This window comes from Pseudorca crassidens, chromosome 6, assembly GCF_039906515.1.
Source record: "Pseudorca crassidens isolate mPseCra1 chromosome 6, mPseCra1.hap1, whole genome shotgun sequence".
NCBI lineage: Eukaryota > Metazoa > Chordata > Mammalia > Artiodactyla > Delphinidae > Pseudorca > Pseudorca crassidens.
In genome coordinates, this window is record NC_090301.1 from 45158565 (window position 1) to 45184137 (window position 25573).

At 34.0% G+C, this 25573-nt stretch overlaps 1 protein-coding gene and 1 pseudogene across 1 annotated transcript in view; one reads left to right on the forward strand and one right to left on the reverse strand.

Annotated features, from left to right (window-relative positions):
* The window catches only part of COL3A1 (collagen type III alpha 1 chain), a 38775-nt gene extending 21150 nt beyond the window's left edge, over nucleotides 1-17625 (reverse strand). The window contains exons 1-11 of the mRNA XM_067741233.1: nucleotides 17412-17625; nucleotides 7393-7595; nucleotides 7097-7147; nucleotides 6547-6660; nucleotides 5179-5256; nucleotides 3350-3403; nucleotides 2834-2887; nucleotides 2018-2071; nucleotides 1307-1360; nucleotides 1097-1150; nucleotides 132-185 (exon numbers count right to left, since the gene is read on the reverse strand). Coding sequence (XP_067597334.1) covers nucleotides 132-185; nucleotides 1097-1150; nucleotides 1307-1360; nucleotides 2018-2071; nucleotides 2834-2887; nucleotides 3350-3403; nucleotides 5179-5256; nucleotides 6547-6660; nucleotides 7097-7147; nucleotides 7393-7595; nucleotides 17412-17490 — 849 coding nt within the window. The 5' untranslated portion in view covers nucleotides 17491-17625. The remainder of the gene's footprint in view (nucleotides 1-131; nucleotides 186-1096; nucleotides 1151-1306; nucleotides 1361-2017; nucleotides 2072-2833; nucleotides 2888-3349; nucleotides 3404-5178; nucleotides 5257-6546; nucleotides 6661-7096; nucleotides 7148-7392; nucleotides 7596-17411) is intronic.
* A 5736-nt stretch (nucleotides 17626-23361) lies between these two features.
* LOC137226800 (large ribosomal subunit protein eL33 pseudogene) lies at nucleotides 23362-23683 on the forward strand (annotated as a pseudogene).
* Nucleotides 23684-25573: the final 1890 nt, after the last annotated feature.

The window sequence follows — 25573 nt, forward strand, 5'->3', positions numbered from 1 at the left end:
GTTATTTAGCTCTTAAAATGCAAAACTCAGGTATGTTTTAGAAAAAGGCAAACCCTAAAATATAAATCTTAAATATAGCTATAATATTTAAATAAATTTATTTATGAAAATATGATTTTGTTGTGATTTACCTTTAATCCAGGAGCACCTTGATCACCTTTTTCTCCATTTCGTCCATCAAAGCCCTTTGAAATAGATAAAAGTAGTAAAAATATTAAGGTCTGTTAACAATTCAGAACAGTTAAGAACTTTACATTAAATTTTATATAGCTAGCTTTACCACATAGCACTATTTTCAACATTGACATGAATAATTTAAAACTCTTTTAAGTGCATTGAAGACCTTGGACATTGATTTTACAGTTAAAAACATGAAATAATTAGAAAGTACAATTTAGTCCAATTAGGAATTTGCTTTAAATGTAGCATTAGGCAAGTATCAGTTTCATAGATTTTTATGTCTATGTGATCCATTTTTGGCTCAGCTGGTTTACTCTATCTAATGTTTTGCATAGAATAAGTCATTTGATTCGATCTGTAAATCATATTGACTAAGTCAAGAACAGTTCTCAATAGTATATTTTCATCTTTTCTGACAGTGGCAGTACGAAACTTACTGTTTTATTATTTTTTTTTTTTTAATTTTTTTTTCTTTTTGCTGTACGCGGGCCTCTCACTGTTGTGGCCTCTCCCGTTGCGGAGCACAGGCTCCGGACGCGCAGGCTCAGTGGCCATGGCTCACGGGCGCAGCCGCTCCGCGGCATGTGGGATCTTCCCGGACTGGGGCACGAACCCGCGTCTCCTGCATCGGCAGGCGGACTCTCAACCACTGCGCCACCAGGGAAGCCCCGAAACTTACTGTTTTGCAAATATTTTCCATACACTTAAAATCAGCTTTATTACTTTATCTAAAATAACTAATTGATCAACAAATAAAGTTGATAGACTTAGAAAATCAAAACAACTAGTCAGAATCAATCATTTTTGGCACACACTCAATTGTCCAATAAAATTGGTAAGTAAATTGGTAATAAAATTAGGTAAGTAAACATAGCCAAATGCAACAACTTAGAGTCAATTTAGAAACTGTACTTACTCTATGTCCTTTCATACCAGGGAATCCAGGCATGCCAGCTGGACCTTTAATACCCTAAAAATAAGGAATAAAAAAGATACTAATGAACTTTCAAATAGACTCACAATCCAGTAGTATTACCCTTTTTAAGTTTAATTTAATTATATAATAATTTTCAACCTAAGATCATTGTGCTTACTCCAACTAATTCATTGCATGCTGAAAACTTACTGGAGGGCCAGGCAGTCCTCGCTCTCCAGGCCGTCCGGGTCTTCCTGATTCCCCCTAGGTGGAGAAATAAAAGAATATATGGGAGCTTGTGTAAGAGAAAACTCATTGTAACCAATTAGTGAACTGATTATTTTGCATTTTTCTCACCAAGGACTCATGAAAATGGTTGGACTAAACATATGGTTGTGAGAACAGCTTTCCTAGTAAAAGGAATGGGGAGAGCTTCTCCCACCTTGATATAAACTTATAAAAAATGCAGGCATCACTCCAAACAAGTATTATGACCACCTCTCAATCCAGTGGGAAGAATTTGCCATTGGAAATTAAATGGGAAAGAAAGACTGACATAATATTAATTGTGTTTTTAAGTTTTCAAGTTCATAAAGAACAGATACAAATTTCTTTATTACAAGAGACAGAGAGAAGCAGCGTCTTCTCTAGTTAAGTGTTGTATTCACTGGATGACTCTTCCTGACAGAGTCAAGAAGCACATTTGGGGGTTTTGTTGGCTTGGAATTCAGAAACTGGTATATGTAGCCATGCAAATACTATGTAGATTTTCAGAGATTAATATGAGCTAAAAAGTTATTAAGATATCAACAATGTTTTGAGTAAGGTTTTTCTCTTTGAGATTCTAGAACATGGGATATACTATTTAGAATATTCCAACTTGAATTTTGCTGTATCCCCATTCAATTCTTAAAAACTTACATCCTTTCCGGCAGGACCTAATGGACCTATAGCACCAGGAGATCCTGGAGGACCCTGAAAAAAAGGAAATAAAAAACAAATATATCTGTAGATTTTTCTGTTACAATCAAATTTATTATTCTAACTATGTGTATTTCTAGAAAAAAACTCCTTTTAAAAAATAGTATCTATGTTTCTCATCATGAAAATGACACACCAAGTTAATAATATACCTATATTGAATCCAGCTGTTACTGTTTATTAAACTTATTTTTTATGAAAATTAAAAGTACCATGTATCAGTATTTTATATCACATATGTGTATTTATAAACCCAAATGCACTTCTACATTTTTTGAGATATTGAAATTTTAAATGTATAGGTATTTTCAAATACTTTGAAATATTAAACTAACTTCACCTTATTTACACAGCATGTTTTCTTGGTGGACTTTGTTAGACTATGCTTATTTCTACTAAATTAATTTTAAAATTATATTTCAGAAGAGTAGACATGCAGGTGAACTGAGTGGCTACGGGATAATTAATCTATGTTTAAGACAAAGACGATTTGTATTCTCACTAAGAAGTGGACTGTGGTGGTGGCTAATTAGCCAGGAAATTCCTAGATTAAAATAGTAAGTGTCTCTTAAGATATCGAAACCATTGAGTCCAAAAGATCTTTGAAACCAGTTCAACGATCATAAAAGTACAATTTTTTATTTTAAATAAATTTGATCTATATTTTGTAGCATTCGACGGTTATGTTTTAGAAAATGAAGGTGGTTTCTATCTAGAACTGTTAATTTATTAAATATAGATATAATTGTTACTTACTGCAGGACCAGCTTGCCCAGGTTCACCAGGGGGACCTTGGTATCCTGGAGCACCCTAGTGGATAGAATAATACATAAATATTTTTAAACTAACTTAATCTTCATATGATTCATTTACATCGTGAAGACAGTATGAAATCAGAATTTGTGAATGTAGTCAGCGAATTTTATTCTAGTTTATAAATATTGAAACTACAATTTTTCAGATCAAAATAGAGTTAATTTATTCCATTCTACACACTTAATTCCACTGAAACTGAATTGTTTCAGACTTGAAGCCATATGACATGCAAATTAAATATGTGTTTTAATTTTACCAAGGTTTTAATTGCTAATAGTTAAAAGGAACTAAATGTGAAATTCCAACATCTTTGAAGGAATGATAGTTTCTTGGTTGCTACTTCTCTACTTAATTGGGATTATGCTTGCTGGAATGGCAAAATTACAGCAAGATCTGTATTAACTTGATTCATATAATATGCATGAAGAAGAAATCACCATTAATGGCTATACTTACAGGGGAACCAGGATGACCAGATGTACCAGGGGGACCAGGTGGGCCGGGCGGACCCTGGAACAAAAATTTGCAAGATAAGTACAAAATAAATGCATCTGAAATATACTTTATCCAGGCATCAGAGATGTCTCTGTTTTGAATGATACTGACATCTTTAAAAATGAGAACAGCATACCTCATTATGTGATAACTATTCATGGATTAATTAATTTTATTAATTTTAAATGACAATCTCATCACAAAAACTTCACTCTAGATGAAATTCTCTCAGAGTCAATAAAAATTACTGGTGTTATAAAATGTTGACCTGAGTTCCCCAAAAGGTGCTTTCAAAATCTGGAAAAATCTATACAAAATGCTTTGAGAATCTCTGCAACATTAGGGTGATACTTGAACTGGTGAAGAAGCATATTTTTGCCTGGCAGCTCAACTCAATGTGGAAAAATATTGATCTGCATAGTATAAACCCCAGTTTCTAAAAATAATGATGTAAATCAACCCAAAAGTTCTTAACCCTATCACTGAGTTGTGTTGATATGAAGATTTAGTTGCGTGTGTAAGATTCATCGTACGTGGGACAACAATAAATTGTAAATGATTTATCATTGTTCAGAAATACAGGTTAAACTAGAAAATCTTCAGTTTTGTAGCACACTATTTATAAATACTGATAATAAATTTATAAAACTAGAGTTTCTTCTTAAATTTTATCTTGTAACTTTTTTTCTGGAATCTTAATAAGTAGTGGATTTTTTAGTTTTTTTGGTTTTTCTTTTTAGTAAAAACAGTATATCTGATTGAAAAATAGGATTCATAATGTGAACGTAGCTGAGTAACAACAGATGTTTACATTTACATAGTTAATACAATTGTCCTTCTGGTTTTAAAATATACACAAAAAATTCACAGGCTCTAAAATTTTAAAGATGAATAAAATTCTCTTCTTACAATTTACTTTTTACAAATTAAGGGTCTTTCTTTAACTGATCATTTAGATCTAATAGCTGAAATTTTGTCCTCTCTAGTTTTAGAAGTCACAACTATGGGGTCCAATGATCTGGGCAGCAATCTTCCATAATCCCTGGGAATCCAGCTTCATGTCTCATTTACACATACATACCTATTTCTGGCAGTAAAATGATAACCTTCCATAGTACTGCTCCTCCTAACGGCTATTCTTCAATAAGGGTCATTTACATGGGACACCATGCGTCAAGCACACGTGCCTAGGTTTCAATGCTTTTTTGCTCTTTTCTTCTATCAAAACTTCAAGTCATTTACCTTGAAGGGAACCTTTTGCATACAATGTGAATTGATATCATTTACAATAGATGAACTTCAATACTCGATAAATTCTGGAAATATATGTATTTCAGGATTTGAGGTGAGATGAATTGTGATATTGGATTGCCATCAAGTGGATTGTCATCTAGAAAGTAGCATTTGGATAGTGAGCAGACATTGAAAGAAGGTTTTCTCAGGTGAGGAAAAGGAAAAGTGGAAGTGAAAAATAACAAAATTTGGTTAAAATTAGGAAATATATGAGTGTGAGACCTAAGTATGAAGGCAGGTGTGCCCCTGGAATAGGTGGTTTTGTAAAGAAGGAAGGAGCGGCAAAACAAGCATGAAATAAGAGGCAGTGAAGAAAAAAATGAGTTAGGAAAGAAGGATCATGATAAACCTACCATTTTCTTTCCCGCCTTAACAAAGAATAAGCTATTTTGTACAATTCTGTCATAACACTGTATTACTAGAAGAACAACCATTCAAGATTTAACAGAGTGGAAGGCTAAATTATTCTCTAAATACTGACAAACACTTGTACATACAGGTGGCCCGGGATAGCCTGTGATTCCTCCTGGTACTCCAGACTTGACATCATATGCCTCATACTGGGGAGAATAGTTCTGTAGCAAAGAGACGAGGTAGATAAGATCATGTTGATATATAGATCATAATTCTTTTCAGAAACATTTAGAAGAAATGCATGCAACATCTGTTCACTGATAGAAAGTTTTCTGCATGCCAGAGAGTGTGGTATGTATTATTTAATTATCTTGCTAATTCTATCTCTGTAACTTTAGATATTAGCTGTCTTACAGAAATACTTGCCTAGGCAATGCACAAATCTTTCAACTGACTGTATGCAATTTGTTTCTAAATAATTTTTTTCTACATGCTCTTACTAAAAATATTTCTAAGTGATATCTACAGCCTTAGAAACATAAGATCGTAGACGAAGGCTGAAAGAGCCTTGAGATCGTATAATCTGACTTTCTTACTTTGAGCAGAAAAAAATGAAGATGTCAAATTACTTTCTCAAAAGTTAATGATACAAGTAAAATTGATATCTCCAGTTTTTAGTTAATGTACCTAACAGATTCGCCAAAAAGTAAACATCCCCATAGAAAACAAGCACGAGATTTAATAGAAAGGTTCATGTGTTTATTGGATTGTTTTGGAGATTATTTTATTTTGAATTCTAGGCCTAGCAATGGATTCTGTTTGGTACCAAGATAAGAATAAGTTAGACTATATCCTTTGCTTCCTATCAAATTGATTTTTGAAAATCTTTTTTTTCAACCCACAGTGATTTGTATATATGTTTTCTGATTTCTCCTAATTTCATGCAGTAGAAATGTTGTCTTATTTATTTGTTTAGTTATCTGCTTTACATGCAGAGTTAGGGAGTTGCCATGCTTTTCAAGAGGAGCAGGATATGCTCTGAAGGCTTGGCAAGAGTAGTTGCATAGACTTGAATAATCCTCTGGACTTGAAGTCATTAAGGAGTGCTCATAGCTCTTCAACTGCTTTTGTCCAGACTTTCAGAGGCTTTTCCATCAGGATTATAAGGGGAATAGTTACAGCAATTCCTAAGTTCTCTAGGTTAATTCTTTGGGGAGTTGATGGTTCATTTTTCAAGCCTAATGCATATATTATATGCCTGCTTAGAAGCTGGGAAATTTTGCAAAGATATAGTAGCAATAGCATTAGAATTATGAGGAAAAGTGAATATTTATAAAGCACTTAGAAGAGTGCCTAGCATATATAAGCACTAGATGGGAATTTGTTAAATACATAAAATCAGAGAATAGATATAAGAAATCCACAGAAGTGAGATGTCATATAGACTAAAGAAAAGAAAATGAACAAGGTAGTTTTAAATAGGACACTCTTTTAGTCCTGGAATTTATTACCTGGCTACCAGTTGGGCACGATTCACAGATTCCAGGAGGGCCGGGAGAACCAGGGGAACCTGGCAGTCCTGGAATACCAGGATCACCATTTCTCCCAGGAATACCAGGAGGACCCTAAAAAAAAATCAGAGATAAAAATAAACAAAACACTGAAAAGTCCTAGTGATTTAGAATCATTATTAAATTGTAGCTTCTATGCTTTATAAGAAATCAACATAAGGGATACGTTTTCTCAGGAATCTATACATTTGTACCCAAATCATGTGTATAATTTCAGTGTAATTTATTCCTTTGTATATTGACCTATATGTTATTTTTCAAACCAATAATAAGGATGAAGACATTATACAAAGTTGGGGAAATCTGAGTCTTTACATGCACAATTATGGATTCTCAGTTTGAGTTATCATGTGTCATTATTTAAATATGTGGTACTAAAGGAAATGTATACATGATGAAAGTTCAAATATGGAAAGGTTATTAGAAGGGAAAAAAAGAAAGCAAACTCATCAAGGAACTAATTTCCTTTCACTGTAGAATGTTTACTTACTGGATCTCCTTTGGGGCCTTGAGGTCCTTGACCAGTAGGAGGGCGAGTGGGCTAATAAATGGAAAAGATATAGATTAAACAAGACATAGATAGGAACAATTTTCCCATGAAGTGTGTCCCAATTTCTTATCCTAAATTGCATCCAATCCCTGGTTTTTAACAGGTTTTTACTGGTAATACCCATGTGATTATTTGCTGGACATTACTTTCACTTCCTTTCAGGCTCCTATTACATAGGAACTATTCATGTGTTTAAATATGAATCTTGAGTATGTACAGATTTTCTTTAAACTCACAGCTGTTGGAGGCTGTGGGCAAACTGCACAACATTCTCCAAATGGGATCTCGGGGTTGGGACAGTCTAATTCTTGATCATCACATATTATGTCGTCACAGAGAACAGATCCTGAGTCACAGACGCATATTTGGCATGGTTCTGGTTTCCAGACATCTCTATCCGCATAGGACTGACCAAGATGGGAGCATCCTCCTTCAACAACTGAAAAATAAGAGAGATGATGTAATATTTTGCACATTCAAAAAAATCCAAAAATTAAATTATGAAGAATATCATGGTCTTCCTCCATAATTTGCTAAGTAGTAAGAGACTGCGTTAAATACCAAATCTGTTTATTAACAACAAATTGGCATACCAAGGTAAATTTTCCTTAGGGCTGGTAGGTATTTTACTTTTGCTTGTAGTGAGAACTTAATACCAGTGGAAATCTGACAATCGCTTAAACATTTACTTATTAATTGTGCAATTGAAAACAAGTTTTGCTATCTAATTTCTATTCTTTGCTTCAACTATAGATGGGAGCATTAAACTATAAAGATGATTTTGTCACTAACTCTGAAGACTTTCTGGATTTTATTAACCTAGTTGAGAAATTCAGGGGAAAACTGAATTACTCTTGGCAACATAAAACTCTTCCAGATTCCTGGGAAAATCTTAACAAGTCTTATTGTATGTATTGAATATCACTGCTAGCTCTGTTGGGCATTAGTAGGTCAACATAATATGATATAATATAATATATTGTATACCTCATATGGATGTAAAGAGGTTTCCAAATCACTAAAAAAAAAAAAAAGTTTTTAAAACAAAAATTGGCAAGGAATAATAAGGAAAAATATGAATCATGATCATGTGTATGTGTGGCTTAAAATGGTCAAAAATTTGCTTCAACGAAAATTTTAGACTTGTTTCCTAATTTTATGTACGATACTGAAATTTCAGCAGCTATTAACAATGAATCAGCTTAGGGGTTGCCAAAATAAAACCAGGTCTCAATTCTTAAAGCATTAGCTGTGGACTGTGCTTGAATACAACTTTAGCTCTTGAGGATTACTTTGATAGCTTGCCAGTAACTGAGAAAATAAATTACAAGTTTCTAAACATCTGCAAAAATTTTTGCCAACAACAAATCACGTACTTGTTCAGTATTTATAGTTTTGTGAAACAGTGAAATTTTATTTTCTCAGAGCCTGAACTTTTGTCTGTTGAAAGAGGCTTGCTTGGGAGAAGGCAAGTCATTTAAGAACAATTTTTGGTGCCTTGTGGCCAAGAGGCCTTTGAGAGAGTCCTGAGATTTTTCCACCTGGATACTACATAAAGCCATGAAGATCACCTCTTCAAGTTCCTGTTTTTATATCCTCTCCATACCTGAAGTAATGCTAAATATTTTGAGTATAGAGGTTTGGCTGATTCAGTAAAAAATTTTCACAGAAAAAGGAGAATTTTAGAATCTAGGGACTCTACAGCATACCTCCTCTCCTCATTTCCATCTATGTGTGCAGATACAACTTTAATCATCTTGTGCCACACCCCTGATGGATTCAAGAAGTTTAAAAGTCTTTTCTTGTTGCAATTACCCAATGTGTTTACAGCTAATAAAAGAAAGTATGATTGTTTCACTGCAATTTTAAATAGGCAAGAAAGAATCTGCTTATTTTAAAAAGTTATTATAGTTCCTCCTCCATGTTTGAAACAGATGAGAACATTGGAAAGAAATATTGTCTAAGCTTTTAAAGGAGCATTCCTTTATACTTTGTGAGCATAAAAGCTGAATGCCAAAATGCTTACCTCATGTGAATGAAGTAGGCCTATTTAAATGGTGTTTTGAAAGATATGCTTAAGAGAAGTGCAATCTTTTTCATATTATTATGAACAGTAGTAATTTAAAGGATCTAGGCATTAAGTTTGTTCTCTAAGCAGAAATGACATATTTAGGAACTAAGTTCACTGGTTTTCAGAAAAGGCATGAAAATTTTGATGAGATGGAAGGTTGTTTAATAAAATTGTATGACATACACTCGTCAAACTTTACACTGGCTCCCTTTTCTTAAGGTGAATTATTTTTTAAAAAATTCTCTAAATTAACATTATATGAAGTGTCCCAACAGATTAGTTTTAGCTCAAGATTTTTTCTCATTAATAATGTGGATATCAGGCTTCTCAGCTTCCTTGAAGATATCACTAGTATAAAGAATATTGACCATAGGCCAATATATGTTTGAAATTTGCTGAGAGTAGATTTTAAGTGTTTTCACCACACACACACACACACACACACACACACACACACACACACACACACGTAACTATGTGGATGTATTAATTAATTTGATTGTGGTAATCATTTCACAATGTGTATATATATCAACTCATCATGTTGTACACCTTAAATATATACAATTTCATTTGTCATTTATATTTCAATAAAGCTGAGAAAAAAAAGAAAAAGATACGACCAGTTTATACGAATACTTTTTTTAGCTCTTTGTCTTTGGGTCAAGAATATCTTTCTATATTTAACATAGGACCTGTTTTATAAAAATTAGCTGTTGGATACTGATGGCATATTAAAGACAAATGAAGATAACAGTTAAAACTAGGGTCAAGCATGTTGTATTTTAAATATCTTGTCTTCGTATGTTCTTATTCTGCTTTAAAATTAACATAAAACATTTTCCCTTGTGTATTCATCCTCCTATATTTGTGTCTCATTGAAGGTACTATCACAACCTAGAGATACGGTATCTTACATTCGCTCTGCAAACTTTTAAACAAATAGCATAATATTGACATTAAAGTTGTAAATGCCTTTTTTAGAATTGGGGTTAAACTCAGTGTTACATAAATGAAAATTATTTAGCCTTTTCTTTCCAAATTTTATTAGAAGCCATGTGTGTTATGCTTTTTAAAACATAGAGGTCTCAATATAAAGGTTGAGCTAATTTGGTGTACTTCTCTTTTTTTTTAAGGTGATGTTGTTCTAAATAAAAGAAGAAAGGTGGAATGCTTGAAAAGTAAGAATTAATGCACTTTTGTTTATTGCTGTAACTTATCTCACATTCATTTGAAAGAAATCTGGCTCTCCTGAAAAGTCAGTTCCTGTAGAAACTTGTAGCTGAAAGTCAGACTTTTCTCTGCAGTTCTACCTCAGTCACCCTTGTTGAAAGAATGGAGAATTTTATGTAGTTGCCTCTAACTTTGTGTTTTGTGCATGACAAAATATGGTTGGCAATATGTTCTCTCAGAAGCTAAACCTATTACACAGATGTCTCACGGTCCTCAGTTTTAGGACTATAGCCTAGTTATATATGAGAAAATCATGGCAGAGTCAAGGAAAAAAATGTTTTGTTTTCAAGAGGAATAAAATGCTCTAGTTAGCCACTTGCAGCATTTAGAAATAAAATAGAAAATGGAATTCAGAAACAGTAGTCATCTCATATTATTCCCTTATTTTCTTAGATATCTAAATTCAGAGCAGCTTTGATGAAAAAAATAAGATACGTACTTTTGTAAATATGTTAAAGAAAAAGTAAATAATCTCATTTTTACTGCTGGACAAGTAATAGATCTCCCAATTACTTCCTTTATTGTTATTGCTTAAACTAAGTCTCCCTGTTCCAATGTGTAATTAATTTTAAACCCCACCTCTCATGTCACTTAGTGTTTCTGTTCCTTAGTACAAAGAACTGTCCTGAAATAAATTTCTCTGTGGTCACTCAAACAATGCATTAGACTAAATCATCATCTAAGTTATAAAACAAAATGAAGCTAGTGTATGACATAATCCACTCTTTGACTCTTTTATTTCCTAGCTCTCTGCTTTGGAACTTTAGAGAAAAATAAAACCAAGTAACATAAGTTAATATTTTCAGATGTTCTTAAAAACTTTCCTTTTTGTTGTTTTGGTTTCCATTCTTCAAATGTTAATTTATGCTAATTTGATGGAATTTTACTGTAGTGACTAAAAAATAATGCAAGTTATGTTTGTCTTAATTACATTTTTGGAGTAAAAATAATATGCCTTAAAGCATCCAATCAAATTGTTAATTTAGCTTGAGTGATAAGTTTAATTTTTTTTCTCTTCTCTTCTTATTGAATCCTCTTCAGAGAGTAGGTTTTCTTTAATCTGAAAATCTAAAAATAACAGATGTGATATGCAAATTATCATAACATTATTTTCCTGTTTACTGTAGAAAGTTGAACATTTTGTAAGTGTGAGCAAAAGGAGTTCATATAGCTTCCAACTGAAATATGTTTGGCTTTTAAATGATACTTATGTTTGACGAACACACATTTTAATAAATATGTTTTGGCTGCTTATTATTAATCAGTGTATGTTAAAGTATGTTAGATGAATTAACAAAAAGGATTGAAGGAAATATCTGTAGACCTAAGTAGATAGATAATTTCAATTTTAAAATGTTTTGCATGGACAAGGTAGATTCTTCTTATTCTTGTCCCCTACAAAAAAACCCACAAAAACCCAAAACCAAGAAATTTTATGAATCATCATTTCTAGATGTTTCCTTGTTTTATTCTTTATAGTTATATGATTTTTATGTCTCCAATTAGAAATTTCCTTTAAGGTGGTTAATATTTTGCCCTGTGAAAAATAAAAACTATTAGAGAATTAGAATTAAAAGTATCATATACCTAACAATCAGCAATTACATTATAATATAATCTGATTAGTGATCAATTTAGGATTACTGAGGAAAATATATTCTACTTGTATAATTACAGTTGGCAAACATCTTTAAGTTTTATGTCTAATAACCAAAATGTTATTCTTACCTTCCTTATCACTAAATCATTAAGTACTTTAATTTCTTCCTTACAGTAATTTTATTTTCCAGTGTTAGTAAAACTAATACTAGGCAGAGTTTGTATCTGTATCTCTTATGTTGCAAGCCCTGTTCTGAGCGCTTCATATATCTATTTTACTTAATCTTTCCACAGGCCCTTTGAGGTGGGTGTTGTCATAATCCTCATTTTACAGGTGGGAAATCTGAGATACAGAGACATGAAGTGATTTTCCCAAGGTTTTATATGGTAAGAGGTAAAGCTAATATTTGAACCTAGGAAAGCTGTCTCTAAATTCCATACTCTTAACTACTACATTCGATTCCCTTTCTGCAGTTTCAAGGGCAGGGTGGGATTAAAGAAGTTAACTTCAAAGCTCTGTCCCATTATGGTTTCTAAATACTGCATGCTTAAAATCAGACTCTAAAAAGATGGGTTTATTTCTTGTTTTTTTTAAGGAATAACATTTTTCTGCAGAATATCTTTTCAATCTGGCCTCAAAACAAGAAGATACTATCTGGAGTTGAATTCTGTTGTTTATTTTCTCCTGACCTTATGAAAAAGACTTTAATCTCCAAGACCACCCTAATGACATCCAGACCACCAACAGGATTAACTGGGACTGGGAACTCAGCATACATTTTACTAGATACAGAGAAGCAGGATCCTATCAGCGGCAACAACAATAAACAGATAAGGCTTATGTATCCAGTGCAAAACAACATATTTAGGATGTCTAGGATTGATTTTCAGAAAATATAGTTACTAAATGATTCATATTAATGAACTTCTAACTACATTAAAAGCTTCCCTTCTGAACCTGGACATTTATGAACATACCAGGCAGCTCCAGAGTGTTTCTCTGATTTTAATTAACTTGAGAAACACAGTCCCTGTTTGCTATCCTCCACACCAAATACTACAGAAAACAAAGTTTTGGAAAAATAAATGCCATTTTACTGAAGCAGTAATTTCTTAATGTGACTTTTCAAAGCAAATTTAATTTTTAATAGGTTCTGAATCCTTTATGTTCAATGTTTACATCTTTGGGACACTTTAATTTTTGCCCTCTTCTTTGAACTTTTCATTTTGTTCACTAAGATTACATTTTAAACGGCAGTTCTTGACCTCAGTCATGGAAAATACAACGGTTTTATTAGTTAATCTGAAAGGAATCCATTTCTGCTGTGTTTTCATTAGGCACAGACAGAAATTCTAGTGTTTAATGTAACTCCCCAAACTGCAGTTAACAAATGGTTTGTGTAAGAATTGCTATCTTATTTTTTCCGTTGTCATCTTGACATGAAACAGGCCAAGTTTCCCTTTTGAAAACTCTAGATGTTTTTACATCATACCACCCCTCTCTTTTCTATTTTATTTTATTTTTTCTTTTGAATGTAGAAAACAACAGCACTACACTTTTTTCCAAGAAAAATTGTTTTACGAGAAACAGCTCACTGAGACGTTTCCAGAAAGTTATTGTAGACCTGGAAACTTTACAAATGTTCTTCATGTCCAGCAAAGGCAATAACATCTTTCATCTTTAAAACTTTAACTCTTAAGCAATCCACTTTAATCACTTCAAGGTGGTGAGATCATCTGATGTTACAGAATGAAAGAACTGAGCTACATAATCTTTGGAACGCTGCACCAGTCATCCACAATGGAAACCATGGGGTTTCAGTAGATGGCACTCTTCTCCCTGAGTGACTACTCAAGTTCTGGTATGCAACTCTGTAGGTGTGGAACAGAGACTTTTGTGAGGGCTTTTAGTCTCAACTCTACTCCTAGAAAACTCATATCCAGTGGTTCTTGATTTTTTATAATGAGCCTGTAGATAAGACATCAACCCAAGAATCTGAATTAGTTAGAAGCACATAACCACAGTCTTCCTTTTCCAGAATTGTTCCAGTGGCTTTGTTCTTTTCTCTTACAATACAGAGATGTTTAATTTCGGAATTTAATCAGAATATCTATTTTCTTAGAGGCCTTTAGATCATCTGATGTTGAATACTCTAGAGGTGGGGAGGAAATGCAAGGTATCATTAATGAAAAACACAAAATTTTGTACCAATATTTTATTTTCTTGGAATTTATATTTTTACAGAGCTGAAGATAATTTCTGCTTAAATTTTAGATGAGCCTCCTATTTAAAAAGTAGATTTAGCAATTCAAAGTGTGCTTGATCAGTAACAAATCCCCTCTTAAAGCATAATGGAAATTAATGTAAAAGAAAATAGACTCTCATAACCTGTGATAAGGAACTGATTTCTCTGAGTCCATTTGCAGTGGACTTTAATTCTAAAACAATTAAATGCCCACAGTTCATTATCACAGTGTAATTAGCCGAGTAACTAAATATAAGCTCAAACATTAGAACACTTTTAATTAAAATAAAGTTTATCTCCCTGCCCTAATGAAGCAATATTACTTAGTAATAAATTTTTATCCTTTTATCTATTTAATAAGCAGTAACTAAAATATGTCAAATAGTCTAAAAAATCAGAAACTTGACAAATATTCACAAAATAGTTATATATTATATGTGGAATAGTTATATATGGAATTTTGAAAATGGTCATAACATTCAAGCCCATTTCCTAAAAGTCTTTGAATATTGCTACCATGTGTTTGTGTTTGAGTATGTGTGTTTGACAATATTTTATCAGTAATATACCTATTTTCTTAGGAAAGTAGTGTTTAATATTTAAAATTCACACACGTGATATTTTAAAAATCTCATTATAAAGTACGGAATCCAGCTGTGTAACATTTATGTTGGCATTGGTTATGCAAATGGTAACTGTCTGTCAGGTGGCAAGTCTTTGTGCTTAAAATCTGGCATGTTTATAAACTACAGGAAATATAAAATAGAACATATTTCTCCATTGGTAGAAGAAAATACATGAATTAGATAGAACTTTCACAGATTTGTAAAAAGACCAAAATTCTTTGTGAGGACATGTTTTATGCTCTAGAATATTCGTGTGAGTAGACTAGAAGTTAGTGCTTATTGGAGCTGTTCTGCTTCTGGGATTCTCAGGGCATTTATAAGAAACCCATATCCCAGAACTATATATGACTATTCTCAATGTGCTGTATATTCAACCACCTCCTGTAACCTCCCCAAAACTAATCTACCAGCAATTTTTGGCCTTGTTTTGTAAAACCTCCAGGGAACATAAGATGTTACTATTTCAAAAAAAACTTAAACATCTTTTTTCATGAGAAACAAAAGCAGCAAACTGAACAAAATCCTTTACAACTTCTTTTGAGCATAAAAGCATACAAATGGATCAGCAAAATTTCAGTTTTTTATTATGTTCTGCAGCTAAAGGGAAAAGGGAAAATAAAAAGAACTTATGTGATATAAAGATCCTGTAGGTATCAAACACTTTTTTCCCCTCTGAAGTGGGATTGAGAAGAAAAATAGTCATAATGATTATAAAAGATTGTAACCACGAGGCAACCACAAATATTTTGTCACTCTTTTGAACTAAACATTAAATGTTTGCAGTCTTTCCAACAAATGAGAACTTTGTGATTTTTTTCCCAGAAATTAGCAGAATTTAAGGAGTTTTAAAAAGGTAAAAGTCTTGATTGAGGTGGAGGTGTGGTAGAAGTCATTTGGTATTTTAGCCAAGGAAGGACTAGGGGTTGTGGCATCTTCTGGGAGAATAGAATGGGGAGGAGAAGAGGAGAGGAACAGAAGAAGGAGGATTGAGAATTCAAGGGAAAGAAAGGGGGAGGAGACAAGAGGAGGGAAGAAAGAAAAGAGATGAAGCCACACGGTGGGCACTAGGGGATGAGGGCGGGGGTGATAGAGGAAGTGGGGAAGGAGGAGGAGAGATGGTCTTGCCTAGGAAGGGGGTGGGGTGATGAGTGAAGGAATGACAAGGGGGAAGAGGTCTAAAGGAGTCAAAAGGGGTGGAGAGATAAGAAGGTGGAGAAAGGAAGGGAGGAGAGGAAAAAGGAGGAGAGGAAATTAAGGGAACAAGGAATATGGATGTTTCTTTTCGTTTGTGGCCATGGTCTGAATATAACTGAAGAAATATCATTGGGTGTTTCCCCCCTACTTCCATATACAACCTATAGGACACTAAAGATATCTGACATTAAAAATGAAAAACTGTTTTCAGACACTATGTTTGCAAAAACTATAGGTTTAAATGTAAGCATTTTTGTATTATGTGCACATAGAAATGAATGTGTAATGATTTCTTCTAGTATCTTCAAACTTAGCATTTAAAGACTTATTTCTATGAAAGGTTTAATTCCAATATGTCTGGTATTTTAATGACTCTGAGAAACATATGAATTAAAATAAATATTTTCACACAGTAAGATAATGAACCAAACATGGTTTTGAGGAAATTAGAACATGAGAACCATCATTTGCACTTATTAGAAAATAGAACAAATCAACTTTTTGAAGTCAAAGAGTACTAATATCTTTACCTTGTTGGCAGAAAAGTCAAACATTCCTGTTGAAAATATTTTCATAAATATTCTCTTTGTCAATGTAAATGCAGTTAAAATGTAGAACATGCAGAAAACACTAGGCCCTTAACAATAAATTATTAGAAGATATGTATTAATCAACCATGTAAGTGCTTGAAACTGAATACCAACAGGAACAATGAAACTTTTTTACAGTTTGAACCTTTAAAGAACGTTGCAGATATTACCTTGTTGCCATTTTACAGAAATATATTTCAGTGGTTCTAATAATGTGTAGTGTTTTCCTTTAGACTATCCTTAATGCATGCTATTTTTCAGATGCATTATCTTACTGGGTAAACAATGCTTAATGCTCTATGCTGACAAAGAATCCAGCATACAAAGGAGAGCATAAAGGTATAACAAGAGACCAATAACTTCCAGACTGCTTAGGGAAGCGTTCCACGATGTTAACAATCCAGGAGGGGAACTTTGTAAAGCCATTTAAAAAAGTTTCCAGTACCATTAACGTGAAAACAAGTTAGTACAAGAACATCTTTATCTTCAACAACCAGAGAACTTTTAAATACAAAACGGACAGTATTCTCTTTAAGCAAATGTAAAAAGCACCACCCTGGTCGGTTCTATGTTTCACAGCTGGGAGCTGACAGAGGAAATTAGCTTTTAGGAGACTGGTTTCCCCTTTATACTGATTTGTAAAGAGAAGTAAAGGCAAAAACCCCATAAAGTTTCTTGAAATCGGTACCTACTCACCTTCCTGTTGTGCCAGAATAACAGTGGGATGAAGCAGGGCGAAAAGTAACCAGATCCCCTTTTGCACAAAGCTCATCATGTCTAAATATCGGACATGAGACTCTTTGTGCAAAAAGGAGAAAAGCAAAGCAGCTCAGAGTAGCACCATCAGTTGTTCCCTGCCCTTCAGCACCGGGCCCGTCATAAAACTCAGCCACTGAGATTCCTGTGCTTTGGCCTTAAATAGGAAAAAGTTTGGCTTCCCTCGCTCTCCAGCCCCTTTCTGAAATATGAGAGCAGCACCCATCCCCTGAGCAGTAAAAGAAATGATTAATATGTCTTTTTCCCTTATGGAAGACACAACACACAACTTAGGAGAAATTGCACATCTGGAGCTTGTGTCTATATGTGTGTGAATAAGTTTGTTTCATATTTTAGTCATACGTGTCTTTGCACAACTTAAGAATGTATATCAAAAAGCTCTGCCTTGAGTTTTAATAAAAGACTTAGATGTGGGTATTTTTTTATCTCCCCTTATTAACAACTGCATCATTTTGAGAAATTTCTTGATGCCCTTTTCTTGGGCATGACTAATTTGCCAACCTGATCTTCCTAGAAGACTTTTATATTGGGATTTTGCCAGAATCCACCCTAACTCAATTTAAATAGGGAACTGTAAAAGATTAACTGGAAGAAAAGCCTCTGTTTGTCCACCCACTCTGGGTCCTGGAAATTCAGTTTCAGGCAAATGTCAAAAGACTAAGTATCTAAGATATGTTTGAATGGCACCTTAAAAGTTAGCTACTAATCTATAGCTGTTTCTATTTGTCACAAATTTCTTTAGCCAGCCAAAGAGTAATTCCTTGTGAGAGTGCAAATTTTGTACTGCTTGTAAAAGCTGAAACGGATTTTTCTAGAGAAAAATTTAGCCCTTCATGTCTTGACTTTGTAAGAAACAGAAAGAGAAAGAGCTTATCACATGAAATATCAAAAGAGTACCAAAAGTTCTCATTTTATCTAGATTGGTATAAATATTAGTATAAATATTTCTCAATTTAGACTTTTGTATGTATAATTTCCAGGCCACGTTAACATAGATTTTCAATGTATTTCTGGTTATGGGGAGTAATTTCTGGGTCATATTTTAAAGAGGGGCAAATACTATTTATAGGTCTTTGATAAATTTTTGCAAGAAAAATGTGCTTGTCCACAGTACCAAGTTATTTCTATTAATCACTATATTTCTTTATACCCTAATCATCAGTCCATAGTTCCTTCATTCATCTCTCTATTCTACATGAGCTATTCAATTCTAATCAAGGTCACATGCATTTATTTTATTTTTTCCATGTCAACTTAGCCATGCCCATCTCCATGCATGTATGCGCACGTAAAATTCTCCCCATCTCACACCAATTCATGGAAGTCACTTCTCTAATACCCAGTTCAAGACTTTCCTCCGTTACAACTGTTTTCATCTTCTTCTTTCTCTTTCTCCCAATTCATGTTACATAATTTTTTACTCAATTTACATGTTATTTGTATAATTGTAGGTGTACATCTATTCTATAAGAGAGGACAGTTGTACACTTGCCTCCCTACAGGCCCAGCTACTAAAAGCACAAAGATGTCCAAGTGTAGATGACATCATCTGGTGACAGGAAAAGAAAACTAGTTGGACCAATCTCTTGTACATCTTCTGATTTTAGACCAGAGATACACTATTTGAGGGAAAAAAAGTAACAATTGAACAGTCATGAAAATAAGCTTTGCTATTGGATCATAGTGGAGTTGTTGGGGGAAAAGACTGTTATATACATTTTTCTGTCTTTCAATCATCTTCACTTTATATTAAAAAAAAATCCCCTTGTGTTCAAACCAATTCAGAAACATGATTCATTTTTCTCCTGGTGTCTCTGACACTTGCATAAAATAATTTATATATCTGTATTCATTATCTTATCTTATGTACATGATCAATAAAAGTTGAAATTTATTAAATTTCTTCATTAGACTTGGTTTCCAATGTGGAAAATTAGATACATTAGTTTTAAATAATGCTTTTTATGCTTTATTTCAGGCATTACATATACAATTTCTATTGTATTTTTGGTTTGTCCTAAAATTCTTAATTTGGTTATCTATTCAAATAAAAGTTTTATACTCATGAGAAAAATTCATGATTGATGTACTCATTTTTAAAAAGTTAGCTGATACTTTGCATAAAAAAATAATTGTTGTGTTTTAAGGTATCCATGAGAGATCCAGAGATAAATATCATACTCCAGATTTTCGAATTTGGCATTCTTCACTACCGCAAGCATATCTGGAGGTCCTGCACCAGGATCCTTTGTATTCTATGTCCCAGATCTTATTTTCCTCTTCATGTCAAAATGTTTTCTAATAAGGTGTCTAGATGGATGTGGATCTCAGCTGGTATCACAACTGGACAAAATACAGACAGTGTTGAATTCTATTATGCAGTCCAAGGGCTGATGTCCTTGTAGTAGTCTAGACACACATTGATTTCTATACATCCCTGACTTCCCTGATATTAACCAGTTCACAGAGACATGTCATTTTGCTGTCTGGATCACATTTAGAGTTTTAACACAAATCTAAACACCTGCACCAACTAAAGCACTGATTAATCTGGTTCTCCTTTAACGAAGAGGGTAACTGAAAAGATGAGGGAAAGCAAGGGTGTGGCAGATTATCAAACAAAAATTCAAATCTTTTCCAGTTCAGTGGAAAATGGAGCTTGGGAGAGATGCATAAACACAGCTGTGATGAATTCAGTAAGCCAGTGAATGTCAGCAGTGTTTTCTACAATAGCGATAAGAAAATCAATTATCTCCATCACGAAAAACACATGGAAGAGAAGTCTCTCCCTCTCTTTCTCTCTCTCTCTCTCTGTCTCTCTCTCTCTCTCATACTGCTTCATATATAACTTTCTTCTTTAAGCAAAGGAGGTGCATTTTTTAATGGACATTTTCTATATGCTTTCAAATCGCTGTAAAACCATTTAAAATGTATCTGTGGTAGGATTCACTTAAAAATATACTGAATCCATAGCAGAATTGCAGCCTAAAATAGGATAATTTACAATTGTAAAATACAATGCAAGTTTTCTTTGCTATTCCTAGAGAGGTGGGTCAGTTCACTTTATGTGGTGAAAACATGTTTGGAGAGATGTGTTCCCTTTAAAATAATGTAAACAAATACCAATATGTGTGTAGTAGAGCCAAAATGTGGTTGCAAATGTCATGTTGTATTGAATGACTGGGGCACTTCTAACCACAGGTATATCTAAGATTGAGGCAATGAGATTGGTAGTGGGACATGACAGGCAAATTTCTGAATGATTACTATGATCAGTTCTTCAAGACCCTGTAATTTCCTCTTATTCCCTAAAGTAGAGTTAATTGTCCCCTTATTTTTGTTCCTATAGAACTATATTGATAACCACTTCCCTTTAACCTAGAAATTTTACTTTTGGACAGGACTCACATTTCCTTGATGTTTAGTAAAATGAAGTGTGCTACACGTACTCATTTTGGAAACACTAAGTATCTCTATTCTTATCTATTTTTTGTATCGTTTGCTGTTAAGCCTGAGGTTCTGCATTTCTCTCCTGGTATTTTTCAGCTGAAAACTACCCCAAGATTGAACAGAAAGTTCAATGAGGTTACATGACCTCAAAATTACTCATTGGAATTAAATAGCATGCTTTCCAACTTTTTTTCACCATGTTTTCCACTTGAGTTAGTCACTGATGTGGTAACAATATTTTTATGCAATTTAGGAATTGGGTGAATACATTTTTTTTTTCTAATGAGGGATTGTAAAAAGATGGAGAAAGAATACAGTTGTAGAGTTAATGACCAATTTAAAAAGAAATATTCTGATTTCAGCTCATCACTAGTCTTTAAAAAGAAATATTCTGATTTTGGATCATCATTTAATTTCCAGTGTTGCTGTAATTTTAGAAGTTTTGAGTAAATCCTCATTAATTTATACTGAATGATGGAGTTCAATCTTAGGGCATGCAAGAGAATTCACATCTGTGTTTGTGTGTCTATATGTGTGTCTGTGTATATGCTTATATATATGCAAATATATTTTTAATATATTCACATATACTTTTAAAGATTGACTAAAATTTGAGCAAGTAAAATTTCCTGGAAACTGCTTTAAAAAAATAATTAATTAATTTTTTTATTTTTGGCTGCATTGGATCTTTGTTGCTGTGCGCGGGCTTTCTCTAGTTGCGGTGAGCAGGGGCTCCTGGTTGCAGTGGCTTCTCTTGCTGCAGAGCACGGGCCCTAGGCACACAGGCTTCAGTAGTTGTGGCTCACGGTCTCTAGAGCGCAGGCTCCGTAGTGGTGGCGCACAGGCTTAGTTGCTCCGTGGCATGTGGCACCAGGGACAGAACCAGGGACCGGACCAGGGATGGAACCCGTGTCCCCCTCGCTGGCAGGTGAATTCTTAACCACTACACCACCAGGGAAGTCCCCTGGAAACTGCTTTAATGTACATGTTTGAATTGTGAAAGTTTATGAAGTATTATGATTATGTCCTCCTGGAATGAAGTCTTTATATACTTATGTTTCAATGATATTTATTTGCCATCATAATTATTGTAATTATATTTGAAAATTCACAGAAAATTGGAATCTATCTCATTACCTAACATACTGACTCATTTCAGAACAGTGTGATTACTTTATAAATTTTGTCACAAAGGTGACACAGAGTCTCGGAGTAACATCTTGTAGGAGTTCAGAAGTTCCCTGTTGGGTCTTCAGTTAACTTAATCATTCTCAGGATTGAAGCTCCACTCTGCAAATCCCACCAGACTCTCTATCAAATATAGTTTGTCATCTGAGTCATACTTAGGAATTTTCAGCAGTATCCAACACAGCTGCAATAGCTTTTCAAATGAAGCCAATTCTGTCTGAAGATAAAAAGAAAGCCCAAATTACGATCTTCTGATAGAAGCATGAGATAGGCCAAAGCCAAATTTATTGGATTTACATGCTTCAAATGGAGAGTGATTTTAATTCCTCTCAATATTTTTATATTCAGATATTCCATGGGGGGCCATATGTAGGGTCTCTTAATCCAAATAATTCTTTAGGACAAAGAAATTTAGAGCCACCTGCTTCTCTCTCACCAAGTAAATGGAGGTAAATGTGACCTTTCCAGGTGTAACTTATTATGACTGTTACTCTGTACAACTAACCCCTCTTCAGGTCAGCATTACTGCTCATGTAACAAATATTCTGCTTGATTGTCTGAAGACTGCATTTTTGTCTATACATTAAATCATGTTTAAAGAAGCTTTATATTTAGGCATGTTATTGGTATATGGAATAATTCCAATATTAGATCCTTGGTGGAAGGAAGCTATGGTAAATAGGCTGCTTTTGTTCCAAAGGATGTGTTGCCCTCGGGAGTCTTAGCTTTCATGTGACAATGTCCATTTTTATAACTTTGCTTTATATTTATGTTTATTTATGTATTTATTTTATTCCTGCCTATAGGATATTCTTATTTTTTATTCCCATCCCCTTTTAAAAATCATGCACATTGAGAGTTTGCCTGCCGATGCAGGGGACACGGGTTCGTGCCCCGGTCCGGGAAGATCCCACATGCCACGGAGCGGCTAGGCCCGTGAGCCATGGCCGCTGAGCCTGCGCGTCCGGAGCCTGTGCTCCGCAACGGGAGAGGCCACAACAGTGAGAGGCCAGCATACCGCAAAAAAACAAACAAACAAACAAAAAAAAACCACTCTTGTAAAAATCATGCACAGCAGCAAACAGTCCTGTGTAGATCATAGGTAATAGGTCATAAATATAAAAAAAGAATGACTGGATTGGAATGAAGTAGTTGAAATATTAGGCATTCTCTTTCTGCCATCTTGGTACATGTGGACGCCCTCTGGGAATAGAATTTCTAAAATGCAGATATGTCTGGAAGGTTGTGGTCCAAGGCCATTTTTGCTGGCTTAAGTGGGATCTCCAGAACAAGAGGGAGTACCACCCAGCTTTTCTTAAAACTGAAGACGCTAATACCTGAAATAAAACTGAATCCTATTTTGGCAAGAAATGTTCTTTTGTATACAAAGCAAAGAACACAGACCAGACAAAACCAAAAAAAATGTGGGGAAAAGTCAGTCCACTTGTGCTCATGGAAACAGTGGCATGGTTTGTGCCAAATTCTGAAGCAATCTTCCTGCGAAGGCCACTGGACACAGAATCCACGTGATGCTGTGCCCCTTGAGATTTTAGACTTACTGAAAAGTAAATAAATAAAAGTGTGTGGGAAAAGTTAAGTGTTTAATAATATAAGAATCTCTTAAAATTTACAGGACCCATACCAAGAATCTGCCTCTACCCTTCATCATTTCACAGATCTTAGGTACATTTCATGAAGTGATTAGGTCAAAACATCTGACTAATGAGAATCAAATGGCTCTCTTTCTCCAATACCTAACATATTTATTTGTATCCATGCCTTTCCTTATGCTGCCTTCCTGTCTGAAACGAGCCTTCCTCAACTCCATATGGTCGAGTCCTACTCAATTTTTAACACCCAACCCAAACATCACCTAATTTAGGAAATCTCTCTGATTCTCCGTGTTGAGATAATTCTCCTCCTCCTCTAATCTTCCTTAGCTTTCCCATGGCTCTTAGTTTCTTTTAATTTATGGTGTTTTATCTCTCTTGCTAGACTGAAAGCTACTGAAAGCAAGATTCAGGTTTAATCATCATTTTATACCCAATAGTAACTACTACAGTGCCTTACATAGAGTATGCAATTAATAAGTGTCAAGTGTCATGATTTACAATAGAAAACACTTAATCCAACAGAATGCATGTGAAGTAATCTATTTCCTTGGTATCCTTTAGAACTCATGTAATTTTTAATAAATTAATTATTCCCAGTATTTCCATCACTCTGAATAAAGGAAGGTCATTCTTTCCAGCGTAGGAAGTCTTTGGATTTATAATTGGTTTTTAAGACTTCCAGATGTTATGAATTTATTTCTAAAATTGAAAAAAAAAAGTAAACAATAGAACTAGTTAGCAAACAAATTGAAAACAGTCAAACTCTGTGTTTACCACAAGTATCACAAGTAAGAGACCACTAAAAAAAAAAAAAAATTTTTTTTAAATGGAAAGAAACACAGGTAATTTGCCAAGGATGATAAGAAAGAATGACAAGAAAGTCAAAAGTTAATTTCAAAATCAATTTAAATAATTGAGCTAGAAATGCATCATGATTTTCATCTGTTTTATTTTGGGGATAAAAATTTTTAAATGACATATAAGTGAGTATCATAAGAAGAAAATACTTCAACGAGGAGTTCTTACACTTTTGAACTGTTTCACTTCCCTTGACTCAATTTCCTTGCAGTAAAAATTCTAAAAAGGAAAAAAAAATGTAAAATAATCAAGTCATCAAAATACTGACATTTTCCTCCTCTTCCACAAATACAGGCACCCCACACATAATGTAAGACAAATGTTGAATGCCTTTTTTCGTATTGCTTGCTTTATTGGTTTAAATTCCCCGGAGAAGTATAGAAATGCCAGTTGGGTTAGTTGAGTATGCCAAGGAATATATAGAAGCAGGTAATAGTATTCTTGAGAGGACTCCTGTGTGTAGGAGTTGGAATCCAGTTTTCGGTTGTTTGGGTCAAGGTCAGCTCCAAAGTGAGCAGCCTCATTGACCTAGATTCAGCATCTGGGTTGTATCACTCTTGATTGTTGCTTGGTGTGAGCTGAAATGGTCACTCCTAAAATATCAGTTAGGGTATGACTAGCAGTGAGAGGCCAACAGCTAAAGGTTATAGTTGGAGGCACTATGTGATCAAACTGCATAGGATTGTATGAAAATTCCTTGGCCCTCTCCATCTCCCAGTTTGAAGTGGTGTACTTCAAATAAAAGTACGTTTCAAAGAAAACATATTTTTATGGTGGGGAACGGAAGAAATAAGAAGGAAATATGTTAGCTAGTTATTAATTGTGATGACTAACTAATTAAGAAGAAAGCCTAAGCTAAAATAAGTCTCTTGAAATATTTTAAAATATCAGAGAGTTACTCTTTCCTATTCAAAATATAATCAAGAACTGATGGACTCTTTGAAATCATATAGCTTTAGCGGAGGAAAAGGG